General features: G+C 34.0%; 1 protein-coding gene across 1 annotated transcript; it reads left to right on the forward strand.

Moving 5' to 3' along the window:
* Window positions 1-2,586: 2,586 nt before the first annotated feature.
* Window positions 2,587-4,084, forward strand: LOC105185875 (uncharacterized protein CG1161). Its single transcript, XM_011145714.3, has 5 exons — window positions 2,587-2,817; window positions 2,895-3,013; window positions 3,084-3,198; window positions 3,274-3,414; window positions 3,797-4,084. The coding sequence occupies exons 1-5, from the start codon at window positions 2,755-2,757 to the stop codon at window positions 3,944-3,946; spliced, it is 588 nt and encodes a 195-aa protein (XP_011144016.1). The 5' UTR covers window positions 2,587-2,754; the 3' UTR covers window positions 3,947-4,084.
* Window positions 4,085-14,578: the final 10,494 nt, after the last annotated feature.

The raw sequence follows: 14,578 nt of genomic DNA on the forward strand, positions 1-14,578 counted from the left end.
ATGTTTATTTATGCCAACAAATGGAATATTTTATTTCGAGTTCAAAATTTTGTATGTGTAACGATTCTGCATCCTATGTTATACATCACAACTTGATGAATTTGATAGGCTCTTTTCACAGAAAAACACTCTTCTCATAGAAATATAGAGAATATTCATACAAGAACATACAAATGGGTGCATATTGCACTTACAAACATTTTTTTATGATATGATACTATAGGTATATAATATGTAAACTATAGGTTGCAAAAGATTGCTGATTATTATTGATGTAAATAATACCTGGTTTTCAGGAATATATGTAAATATATTTTCAATTTATAACTGTGTTGTATGTATAACAGTTACAGAAAAAATTTAATATGACCTACGAAAAGAAAAATTATATATCCCGGACAGGCGCGGGAGGGCCTCCCAAACATCGCGCCAGAGGTAAGTCACCGTGTGGGGTTTTAGCCGGTAAGAGTCCGGCACTACCCCGGCAAGGAGCCGGGGTGTCCATGAGGATTTCCCCACGTAAAAAAAAATAAAAATAAATGGAAAGAAAGGTAACGCCGATCTACATGCAATGTTAATTCATGCAAGTCTATCGACGCAGCGAGTCAAAATCGATTGCTATTAGTCGTCCCCTCGTCGAATCCACGCCGAAAGACAAACATCAGCCTCGGCTGCGTGTCGAGACAGAGCGAGATGGAGCGAACACATTCTCTGTCTCTCTTTTGCTTGGCTCGTCGAAACAAGTCGAGCGGAGGGCGGGGTCTCAGACGAAGTGTCATCGACGAAACGTGCAATGCTTGCGATGCCCGTATGTTCTATACGTGCATTTCCTTAAAAAATGAGCAAAAATTTATTGTGATACACGTATGTTGTATGCAACACGTGCATTTTCCTAAAAAATGAAAAAAAGTGTTGGCGAAAAAAAACAACGCCGACCGCCAAGCGGGCGCAAACCATCGACCTCAAACTCCGTGAGCCTAGCGCACTTCCACCAAGCCACATACTCATTGAGAAACCTGCTCCTTCATTTGGTTCATGAAGCAGTCGCGATTTTCAATCGCGACTTTCTTGCAAACGCTTCGATGCTACGCCGTATTTTTAAGTGCAATGTTAATTTGTCATGCAAATCTATCGACACAACAAGTTTGGTCGAAATCGATTGCTATTGATCATCTCGTTGGATTCACGCCGAGAGGGAAACGTCAGTCTCGGCCGTGTGTCGGGAAGCACAATCTCGGCAACGTTGCGAATCAAAGCGAGATGGAGCGGATACATTCCTTCTCTCTCTCTCTCTCTCTCTCTCTCTCTCTCTCTCTCTCTCTCTCTCTCTCTCTCTCTCTCTCTCTCTCTCTCTCTCTCTCCCTCTCTCCCTCTCCCTCTCCCAGTCCCTCTCCCTCTCCCTCTCCCTCTCCCTCTCCCTCTCCCTCTCCCTCTCCCTCTCCCTCTCCCTCTCCCTCTCCCTCTCCCTCTCCCTCTCCCTCTCCCTCTCCCTCTCCCTCTCTCTCTCTCTCTCTCTCTCTCTCTCTCTCTCTCTCTCGCTTGGCTCGTCAAAACAAGCCGAGCGGAGGGCGGGACCTCAGACGGATAGACGGGAGCAGTTTCTCTGAGTGTGTGTGCCGACTACATTTTTACACAGAAACGTACGGCAATTGAAAATGTTTAAGCATATACCCTGAGATTCTATCTGTTGCGTATGACACGTGTGTGTGTGTGTGTGCGTGAGTGCGTATATGCACACGTACGTCGCGCACACTTTCAATGCAACACATGCACACGGACACAACTGCGCTTAAAAACGCCTGCCGGAGTATAAATAAATACTAACGTAACGCTGAAATATTTTGGAATAATAATTTTGGGTACACATAAAATATTATCTTATTATCATATATGTATATATCGATATAAATTGTATATAATCTTCATGATATTAATCATATACAATCTCAATTCTTATTTTTTTTGCGCATGTTAACATGTTAATTCATGTTACAAATGCATAACAATGCGCGAGACTGTGCTTGTCAAGTACGCTATTGTGGTTGTAGCACGGACATAAACCGCCTGAAAGTGGATGTAGCACGGGCAGCCACCAGATGCAGGTTTTACCGTCGAGACCTAAAAGTGGATGCAGCATCGTAGTTCTCCTCTCAAAATGGATGCAGATAGCGCCCATTCCCAGTGCGAAAAATCGGTGTCGCCGAAAACGCCGTGTTAGCCGCTCTCAGGTTCCTCTCTGACCTTAAGCTAAGACTCCATGCATGCGGTGAGCTGCGTCAAATGCTGCGGTGACCAATCAGGAGAGAGGCGCAAGTCCGGTTGCGGCAAGCTCCGGCATGCGTCTGTCTCCTGATTGGTCACCGCAGCCGTTTGCCGGAGCTCACCGCATGCATGGAGTCTTAGCTTTACTATCTTCCTTAAGGAACTGGAGTGAATAAGAACCGTGCACGCTTTGCCGTTACCGTCAGGACGGATGTAGTGTGCTCACATTTTCTCAGGGGGCGCAATGGATTTCGGCGAAAAAAGCGTCCTAGCGTAATCGGCCCAGTGGCTGCTCTTAGGTTTCTCTCTGCTAGTAAGTTAAAGAGAGCAAATTTGATGTTTTTACTTTATCACATTGAATTGACAGTTTATCATGGTTGAGAATGAGAATATTTTGCAATTGTAGTTAACATTTTCATGTGTAATTATACACAGTTGCATAGAGAAATATATACAAGAGGTGCATCTCTTTAAAAAAAAGTTCTAGACATTATGTTGAAATATATTTTCCTCGTTGTGATAATCATCTTGACAACCCGCTTGTCACAATCAAATGTTAGAATGTTTTCCTTATTAACATTACTTAATTACTTATTAGATCACATATTCTTAATAACTAAAAATTATTTTAGGCGCAATATGATGATAAAAGATGCAAATGTATTTGCCCAAGTCTCTCATCCGTCATCAATACAACTCAAACCTCTATGGAACGTTTGACATATATAATCAATGTTCCACCATTACAATGGTAATTAACAATTTATTTTATATTGTTAAGCACTTTAAACTAATTACCGAAATGTAGATATAATTTTTAGCAAGTGCGAAAGTGTTGTTTTGCCAAAGCTTGGAGACCAAATAAAGGGCAAGGAAGAAATATTTTGTCCACGGTGTGACTGTAAATATGAAAACAGAAATACAACTATTATCAAGGTTATCTCATTATTTGCGAATCTTATATCTTTACAATAAGATAATAATGAAATAAAACAACATATATTATTGCAGATTGTGGTAATAATAGTTATATGGGTTATATCGTTATTAGTAATTTACATGTTGTTTTTAATTTGTTTGGATCCATTACTCAACAAACGGATACATAAAGCTTCAGCAAATATTGGTTATCATGAACATAATAATGAAGAGGTAAAGATATTAAATTTATTCATAGAACTTTTTTGATACTTATATATGTTTAAGGTTATGTTTGAAAAAGAGAAAAGATATGATATAAGTAATATTTGTATAGGATAGATTTTTCTTGAGAATATGTGAATATTAAAAAATATGATATTTAACCCTCTGCCCTTGAAGCCCGTACTTTCAATGTCCTCTCAAAAGGGACATCTGAGTGCAAAAGATTAAAAAAATCAATTATTACTTTTATCACAGTTATTTAAATGTTCCTATTAATATCATAAATATAATTTTATATCAGAACTTATTACATAATTTTTTAATATCTTTTATTTACCAAAATAAGCAAGTAACAAAACATGAATCACAATTTTCTCTCTAAATTGTAAAGGATGACTCGTCCATTGCACCTGGGACATCTCACCCAATGGGAGAAAGAGGCAATGTCTTGAATCGTGTTGGACATCAGCAAGATAAATGGAAACGACAAGTCCGTGAGCAGAGGCGAAATATTTATGATCGTCATACTATGCTAAATTGAATCATGCATTTTGTGCTTGAAGAATGTTATTAAGTATTTAAAGAAAGACAAAACTTTCAACTGTGACTATGATATGTTCATTGTTTTTTTAAAGTAGATTCTTTGCAGGTATTGTACATATATATCAATAAATATATCGATAATTCACGATAATAAAACAATATTAAATGTTAGCAATATTTATAAAACATACTTTCGTAGAATTTATTAATAAATTATGTCATAGCAAATACATTAATATTGAGCCAAATGTACTATGTAAAGATCTTATAATTTATAATGTTCTTAAAATAATAAACAATAAATATATTAAAATATATGCACGATATTATATGTAACAAGTTTATTCTTACTGCAATAAATTGCACTTATATTTAAATATGTTTATATTTGAAATGAAGATATATGTTTATATTTGAAATGAAGATATATTATAGTTAATGAAGAAGAGAAGAAAGTAGGAAAAAAAATATTTCCAAAAATATTTTATATTCAAACATATTTGCAAAATATTAGAAAAACTACCAAACTATAAGAAATAGACCTAATTATTAAGTTTTTTACTATGGCGCACTTAGAAGTGATAATGCTTGCAGTATATGTAAAGCAGTAATCATACTAGCGATTGCCGATTGGATTGCAATTGCAATTGACGATTGGCGATTACTTTTCAACCAATCAGGGCAAAACAGGCACCGATTGAGATTGGTGATTGCAGTTTAGACAATGCTCTATTTTAATCGCCAATCGCAATCGTAATCCAATCGGCAATTACTAATGTGATTACGACTTAAAATTTTTCAACTCCTGGAAGTTATTCAAAAACAAATTCATTCGAATTCGAATTTCATCTACTGCATACCAAACTCTATGCAGAAAAAAATATTAAAATCATATCGAAACTAAGGCTCATTCTAAACTCTCTTTCATTATTAAAAATGACTATAAAAGTGGTTTATAAGCTCCTCTTCTTATTGGCCGTAAACTACTTTTAGAGTCACTTTTAATGATTAAAGAGAATTCAAAATATGGTCCTAAATGTACATTCGGTCATAGAACACAACAAACCGAGAAGAAAATGGTAAGCATTTTGTAAGAAAGTTAAAAGATATTGAGTGCAAAAATTGCGATAACTTTCTCAAAGATGTCGTGGGTAACAAAGGTTTATAGTAATTTATTATAGTAATAGTATATATTATTAGTATATATTATAGTAATAGTTATAGTAATAGTAGTATAGTAAGTTACAAATATGTAGATGTATAATATATTAAAATTTGTCTTACGGCTTTTTTATGAAATTCATCAAAACTTTTACATTCACCCAATATGTCTTGAACTTGTTTCTTATAATTTCACAATGTCGCTACTAGCCAATACTTATTGTTGCTAATCAATATACTAGTCAATATACTAACCAAACGTGTCTTTAGATCACTCCATAGAGTTTCTACCGCTCTATTACGTGCACTAATTCGTCAATTTTTTCTAATTAATATAAATTTAATTTAATTAATAATTATTGTGATTTTCTATAAAATAGTAGAGAATTTCTTTTTGGTGAATTTTGCATGCATATCACATGTCAATGTCAAATGCACCGGATATCGGATTTCAGTTTGTTTCCTGTCACAATCTACAAAAGTCTATGACTGTAACTAACTTCACAACGCACGTGCATTCTGCGCATTGGCACGAAGCTGTTCTTTCGTATTCATTTCGTCGTTATTGAGAGTTTCGTCCCCAACGACGTCTTTGCACGACTACTGGAAGTCGTTTTATCAGTCTCTGTGAAAAGTTTGAAAGAGTTCTCGATTTCATTTCAAGATAACAGTATATTCGCCAAAAATGTCATCGCCAAATCGTAATGTAACACCCGTAAGACTGTTGCAGCCGTTACAGAATTTAGTGTTACGAAATCGTGAACTTGATTATCTACTTCCGGATGCTAATGTAAGTAATCGTTCAAGTGCGATTATGATCCATTTGAAGATATTTGTTGAAAATGAATATACAAGTGATATCTGAAGGTACATAAGTTTCGTGTGAAAAAATATACAATTTCTCGAATCTTCTAGAACAATATTTGGCACCATGTTCCGCTGTTTACCCCTCCTTCGGAGAGTTTAGTCATTCTTCCGAACGCTCCCTACAAAACGCGGACTCACATTTTTAAAATGCGGCTTCGTCTGGAACCCCGGAGGCTTTTTTATAGTACAAACCAACGAGACACAGATAATAATGAGACGGTGAACGGAGAAAAGAAGAAATACTCGCCATCGCAGAGGAAGCCAGACCCGACAAAGGAATCCGTGCTGAGAGATGAATCGCCTGAGTTGAGCGATAAAGAAAATCAAAAGTGTAGTAATGAAGGCAAATCGCGAAATCTGGTAAATGAAAGCGAGAAAAAAGATAATGGCTTTTCCCATCCATCAAATTTAAAACCCGGACAATACAGTAGAGGTAAATTCGTACATTTGCGCATTTAAATCGCATTTGAATATTTAAAACAATATATTAATGATAATTAGGGTGTAAAGTCTAATTAAATTAATAGAATGTTAATAATGATGATGATGATGATGATGATGATGATGATGATGATGACGATGATGATGATCGAATCAGTATCTCATATTGCATTAAAATCAGTGTCAAATTGACGAATATTTAGATATTAGTCATTTGTTAGATTATGTTAAAAATAATATGTTAAAAATAATTAAATTAGTATGACGATGATAGTATAAAAGTGATTATCACATCAGTATGATAATAATGTGTAATTAAATCGACGAATTATCGCCTAATAGACAGTTAGATATTAGTAAATTTAATCCGATTATTAGATTATTATAATAACAAACATTGGATGAATATGATGATTAAGATAAAATGAATGATAAATTAATTTGATTACAATATATATCACTAAGTTAATGTATGACAGTGATCGAGAAAGATAAATATGTAAATGGAAACAGAGTGAAAATTATTTGTTGTTACATGTCTACTAAACGGCTCGAAAAAACACTGGCCGCATGACTTTTCAAGCACGTATGCGCATGCATATACACTCACCGGGTCGCTGTATCCGCTGACGTCACAACGACCTAGCGACCCCGGCGAACCCCGGTAGCGCGATATTAACATTGCGCGATTTACAATTGCACCGCTGTATATCTATAATGTACGCATGATTTCTCCTTCGGTTTCTGTTCGTTGCAACTCGTTGCGATGCGTTTTTTCACTGACAAAACTGCCGAGACAAATTTGCTGCCGCCTGATTGATAGCATTCGTTATTTAAAAATTCGCTCCTCACTTAAAATCTAAATTTGTCCAGTAATAGATTCAGATATATTTCTAAATCCAAGTAAGTTTACAACTACATTCGTACTTGCAAGATAACCTTTAATCCGCCCTTAAAAATAGCTGTTATTCCAGTTTGCGTAGTCCCGCGGATTTCGCGAATTAAAAATTCCTACTGTCGAACGTAATTTCCAAGCGGAGGTACATGAAGTACGCGATAATAATCCAGTGGTGAAAGAACCACACCCGTTTGCGAAGGGGAACGGCCAGACGAGGTGGAAAGGTCCACTCCTCTCGGCCATCTTCCTCTCCCTTTTTACCATCGACCCTGTCTACGGCGCACCCATGTTTGTTAACCACTCGCACCCCTCAGGGTCAGTACGATCTCGAAACGCTATAATTGACCCTACCTATCAAACCCACTCGAAACCAGTGTAACTCCCATAAAAAACAATTTTTGTGCTTCTAGTCAGCCAAAATTACTTGCACAAATACTAATCAGCTCGTACTAGCTTGTGTGTGTTTCTACTTAAAAAAAATATATTTTTTTATTTCTTCCATTTCTCCTAATTTTTTTCTTTTTTCTTCTTTTTCTTATAGCAAAGGAAATCAATTTCGACTCATCTGATTCTGACTGATTCGACTCATCTCATTCTAAAACCTAAGCGCTGGCCATTACCATAGATGCTGAATGTATATTAGACGCAAAGAGCTAGTATATTTTTATAAAATTATACCTGGTCTAAAACTAATTGTGTGAGTTAAAATTAAACGAGCGAAGAAAAAATAATGCGTCCGTCTTTAAAAAGTGAGCTCAACGTTTTTCTGACTTATTTCTATCGGTAAGACGTACAGAAGAAAAAAATATACCGGGTGTTTCAGACCACCCGAGTCACCCGATTTTTTCGTTAACGCGACATTTTAGAGAAAAATATTTCAGACAAAAGTTGTAGGGCTTCAAAGGATCTATTTACTGATGCTATGAATTTAATCTTGGGATAACCTTGAAAAGTCCAGTCAAGATCAACATAAAAATCTGAAATGGAAATCACGATTTTTTATTATACCGTCTTTTTCCATCAATTAATTTGAATAACTTTTATCTAAAATATTTTTTCATTTGCCTAATATTTTTCTAGATATTGAAAGAAAACTTGATAACTTTTTCAATATTTAACTTACGATATCTCGCTAATTAGTTATCGAAAGAAAAAGTGGTACTAGACTTTTTTGCTCTATTTAGTCTCAAGAATATATTTTTATAATAGCACCCTGATTTTTGTTAACTTGCTAATTTTTGGAAATTTCAAAATCATCAAATTAACCAAATTCAGAGCACTATTGGAACAATATATTCTTGAGACTAAATAGAGCAAAAAGTCTAGTACCACTTTTACTTCTGATAAATAGTTAGCGAGATATCGTGAGTAAATATTGAAAATGTTATCAAGTTTTCCTTAAATATGTCAAAAAATATTAGGTAAATGAAAAAATGTTTCAGACAAAAGTTGTTCAAATTAATTGCTAGAAAAAGATTATGTAATAAAAAATTGGAGTATCAATTTAAAATTTTTATGTTGATCTTGACTTTTCAAGGTTATCTCAAAGTCAAATTCATAGCGTCAGTAAATAGATCCTTTGAAGTCCTGCAACTTTTGTCTGAAATATTTTTCTCTAAAATGTCGCGTTAACGAAAAAATCGTGTGATCCGGGTGATCTGAAACACCCGTATATACAGGGTGTCCCAGACTACCCAACTTTTTGAAAAAGTGACATTTTAGAGGAAAATGTTTCAGACAAAAGTTATATAGTTTCAAATGGGACATAAAACAACTATATCATTGTGTTTACAGATGATGCCATTTTCGAGATATTCACTGATCATTACTTTTCTCAAATGGAAATCCTAATTTTTTATTATATCATTTCTTCTCACCAATTAATTTTAACAACTTTTGTCTGAAACATTCTTTTATGTGTCTAATATTTTTTTAGGTATTTAAGGAAAACTTAATAACTTTTTCAATATTTAACTTACGATAATCGTTAACTATTTGTCAGAAGAAAAAGTAGTACTAGACCTTTTTACATTATTTGATCTTAAAAATATATTGTTACAATAGTGCTAACTTTTGTCAACTTACTCGATCTTTGGAGATTTCAAAACCATCAAATTAACAAAAGTCAGGGAGCTATTATAACCATATATTCTTGAGGCCAAGTAGAATAAAAAAGTTTCGTACTACTTTTTCTTCCGACAAACAGTTAGAGAAATATCGTAAGTTAAATATTGAAAAAGTTACCAAGTTTTTCTTCAATATCTCAAGAAACATTAGGCAAATAAAAACAATGTTTCAGACAAAAGTTGTTAAAATTAATTGATAGAAAAGGATGATATGATAAAAAATTGGAGTTTCCGTTTAAGGAAAGTAATAATCAGTGAATACCTAAAAAAATATTAGACAAATAAAAGAAAATTTCAGACAAAAATTGTTAAAATTAGTTGGTGAAAAAAAAATGATATAATAAAAAATTGGGATTTCCATTTGAGAAAAGTAATGATCAGTGAATATCTCGAAGGTGACGCCATCTGTAAAAAAAACTAATATAGCTGTTTTATGTCCTCCTTGAAACCATACAACTTTTGTCTGAAATATTTTTTCCAGAAATACATATTTTTCGAAATTTTTAGGGGTTTCCAAATTTTTTGTAAACACTACATAATCTTCAAGAGTTTTACGATCCCGTGACTCATGAAAAGGAGATAAATTGTTATAGTTATAGAGTGGTCGGTATATTCCGTATATCCCGGTCCATAGATCTTAATATACATTAAGTACAATATAATATCTTTATTCTTAATTGATTTTATAATTAATTATTAGTAGATAATTAATAATAGTAGTTAATTAATAATAGTTTCTGAAGATTTCTAGACTTTTTGTAAACTCTGTATATGTACACGATTGTCGTTTCACCTATCAATTTTCGCCATCTTGAAGATTACATCAATTTTCTTGATGTAATCTTCAAGAATGTTTAGGATCCCGCAACGCATAAAAAGAAAAAAAATTATAATCATAGAATGGTCAGTATATTCTGTATATCGGCCTATAGATCTTGATATACATCAAATACAATACAATATCTTTATTCCTAATTGATTTTATAGTAAATTATTATTAGTTAATTAGTAATAGTTTCGGAAGAAACAATTTGTAATAATTTTTACATACAGCTGATATATGCAGTGCAACATTAATTAATTTTAATTTTTCAGCTTTGCCGCTATATCGTTGCAGATTTAACTTTAAATTTCCTCTTCATTATTTTTACATTTTTTCAAGTTGTATTTTTTTTTCAAATTTTGTAACTAGTTTTTTACGAATAAAGACGAAATGAAGAAGTAAGGACTTCTCCTTGTTTTGCTTAGGGTCCGAAAATCCGTAGTGTCGCCACTAGTCGTGTTAATTTCGAGCAAGCGCGCTTATAAAGCGTAATAAAAAAGGGGAGCTAATTATAGTCGTGCAGCCTATGCTGTGGAGAATCAAAGAAAGAGCACGATAACAAAATGAAAAGTCGACGGAGAGACAAGAGGAAGAAGTCTAGTCTTTTCGAATATCACGTCTCATCCGGAGTCGTCGAGAGCTTTAAGTCTTTCTTCTCATATCCATTCACGCGATATAAAAGTGACACAGTTCATATGTCGTATGAATATAATAAAAAGTACCACCCTCTCTACCACATTATATCTCAATAGTAGACAATCCGAACATCTCTAAAATGATTCTTTATTAGAGAAAAGTTGATGAAAATCATACGGAATCATATCGCAATTTTAATTGAACAATTCAAGTTTTGTTGCATGTCGTTTTCAAAAATACAAGACATGACAGAAAAGTCACGACGTTTTTAACTTTTAACTTCGGGACGCATTCAGCGTAATAGGCGTAATTGATCCTCTGAAAATTTGTTCGTGAAAAAGGAAGCAAGTTCTCCTATCGAACACGGACACGTTGGAAAATTCATTGGAAAAGAATGTCACGATCGACTGGTATGCTCGCACATAGTCATCATTTCATGCCCTCCTTTTCGTATCGATGCGAATATATATGACTGGTTAATTTTCGTCTATTTTCCGAAACGATGACGTTCCGACGAGAGGAATGTACAGTGGCTTTCCTCAAGCGCGAGCTCTTACGCGTCCCGCCGATGCTCGCCTAGCAACACAGTTCGTCGAAGTGCCGAAGTCACGGGAGTGATAACACGAGGAGAGGAGCAGAGAGGGCAAGAACGCGTGTACCACAGCGTGTATCTCGGGTTATCTGCCTCTTTTTTTCGGCATTCGCGACAGCGATAGCGTGGAAAGTGTTACGTTAACGAGCCTCGGAAATCAGTCCGCTGGACCATTACGGGTCATCGCGAGATGAGATAAATGCGAGACGACGATACTATCTCTCTTCTTCTTTCTTTCTATCTCCTTCTCTGTCCGCGAGGCGATAGTGGCATCGAATTGACCGTCTCTCGAAACATCGGCGTTTTAATTTCAGCCAAGAAACACAGGCGAAACTTTGCTCATATGATAGATAACGCGAATAAACGAGATAATCCGCTATTTATCTGCTATTGACGAATGCATACCATCTTCATTTCGCAATATACCGAAATTCTACGATGAATTCGGTCGATTGTTATTCAAATGAGACGAGATACGTGTGAGTACTCGTATTATTCGCTACATATATCCTCGCCTTGTAGTTGGAGTATAATTTTTGAAAAATTTCTTTTTCATTAAATTATCGCACTTTAATCGAAGATTAGACGGAAATAAAGGAAAATTCGAAAGAAAGAAGATGACTAACAGAGAAGATCAGAACGACGGTCAATGCCATCTTCCGGACTACACTCCCGTACGCCCGATATATTTCTGTCGTGTGACCCACTAATACATTTCACGAAGAGAGTTCGTATGTCCCTATATTATACCTCTAATACCATACTTAAAGCCAGGGTTGGTCAAGTAACTCGTTATTTGTAACGAAGTTATAGTTACAGTTATTTTTTTTTGTAACTATATCTTCGTTTCGTTTTTTCCGTCTGTGACTGTAACTTAACTTAATTACATTTGTTTGATAACTAGTAACTAATTTAATAGTTACTTATATAGTAAATAATTTAATAGTACTTATATAGTAAATAATTTAATAGCATTTTATTTCAAATTTACCGTTTCTGGTAGACCAGTACGATAACGCGACGTAGGATGCTTGATATCCAATAAGTATACAGTTATTCTGGCTGCATTTGGAAAACACGCTGCAACGTCTTCTATCTTTATCGTCCATTAGATATAAAACAAGGATAAATGACGTAATAACGCTGATAGTCTCCTCTTCGAACGCAATCTGTATTTCTTTCAAAAAAATTGTATGCCTATTGAACATTTCCATCGCGCGTCGCCAGTTCTTATTTATTAACATAAACTGCGTTCAGCGTGAAGTGCGCTGCGTGTTTGCGCAGTTATATAAAAAATTCAAGCAATGGATAATCTTCGAAGAAGAATTGTAAAATGCCATGGCCAATATATGCAGAAATATTCGAGTTACAGCACAAATTTGGAAATGAGAACAACTGGACATTTCTTTGCAAAATATGCGCTGGCAAAAAAAATTATTCATGCAAGTAGAACTTCAATTGCAAATTTAAGAAAACATATGAGTATAAATCTTTATTTATAAGATATCAATATATTTTTTAATGAAAAAATCTAATTTTTTATATTAAGATTGCTTTTAGTATTTTTAGTATTTATTATCCTCCAAATTATTAGTATTTATTATCCATCAAATTCATTCATTTTCTTATAATTGTTATTAACAGTCTTACAGAATAAATATAAATTGCTTATTTAAATTTAATCTTACTAAAATATGAGGATATAATAATAAGGCAATATGAGGAATATAATAATCAACAAACTACTTTCATATCAAATTTAAGGAATTTACACAATTACGAAATTTAAAATAATAGCACAATTATTGTAAAAGAATAACTGAGAAGTAACGACTCATTACTTTCTAAATAATTATAACTGTAACATGTTATTTTTGAAGGTCAGTAACTTGTAACTGTAACTAGTTAGTTTTTCAATGAAAAAAACTGTAATTAGATACTTTTATAAAGTAACTTTCCCAATCCTGCTTAAAACATACGAGGAACTATTAATGGGATATATTATAGGATATATTATGGGATATATTATGGGATATATTATGGGATAAAAGGAACTATTAATGGTGATATATTAATTAATTATTATGAAAAATGTATATTTTTGAATATTAAAATGTCTATTTGCTTGTGCCGTCGAATCAATTATGGGATCGTAATATTTTCTCAATGAAGATCGTAATATTTCTTCAATGAAGATATATTTTCTCAATGAGCTCTACGACACATTCGTGGATCCAATAGGAGAATTTTTTAATAACTCTCAGAAAAGATAGATTCTTTTATTATTAAATGCTGAATATATGCCAAAATCAATCAAGATAAAAAGGACGTTGTAATATTTTCTCCATTGGCTATACTATTTGATTGTTCGTTTCGTCCTTTACATTTCATCGATCTATCGCTTGATTTAAAACACTCACTTAGTCGTTCTCTTTACTTTCCACATTTTTTTTCTATCCTCTACATTGCAATGATAGCTGTCTACTTTAAGTATCAAGCTTATCATAAAAGATTTCTCATTTTTCGCCACGTTTTGGCGATGTTAGGCTTGGTAGCCTGTACTTTTGAATTATTTTTTACATAGACATCAAGCGTGACGATGGACGAAGTATTTAGAAATCGCACACGCGCACGCTTCTATATATTCATGAAGGTATAAATGCCTCACGGATGCGCATAGGAAAAATGTATTTGCATGTGAACGAAGTACGGGTCTTCGGGGTCGGCCGGTATATCCGACCGCTTTGCCAACCGTATAATAATTAATTTTGAACTTAGCCACCATAAAGTGCGTTCTTAATGTAATGTCCCGAACTAAGATCAACAGCGTTCTCATTTTCTTCATAAATCCCTCAGAAAAATTTATTACTAGCTGTAATAAATTGGCCAATAATAATAAGTAATTTTATTACTTATTACTACTGGTTAATTTATCACAACTGGTAATAAATTTCTGTTAGGAATGAAGCATACTTTTTAATTGTGCTTTGATAATCGCTTTCGGAATGAATTTGGTAATATTGTATCGCTCGTGCAATTGAAGCTTACTCGAGTTTAAATTTGAAAACGGCCTTACTCGGCCTTCA

This window comes from Harpegnathos saltator, unplaced genomic scaffold (genome assembly GCF_003227715.2).
Source record: "Harpegnathos saltator strain DR-91 unplaced genomic scaffold, Hsal_v8.6 scaffold456, whole genome shotgun sequence".
NCBI lineage: Eukaryota > Metazoa > Arthropoda > Insecta > Hymenoptera > Formicidae > Harpegnathos > Harpegnathos saltator.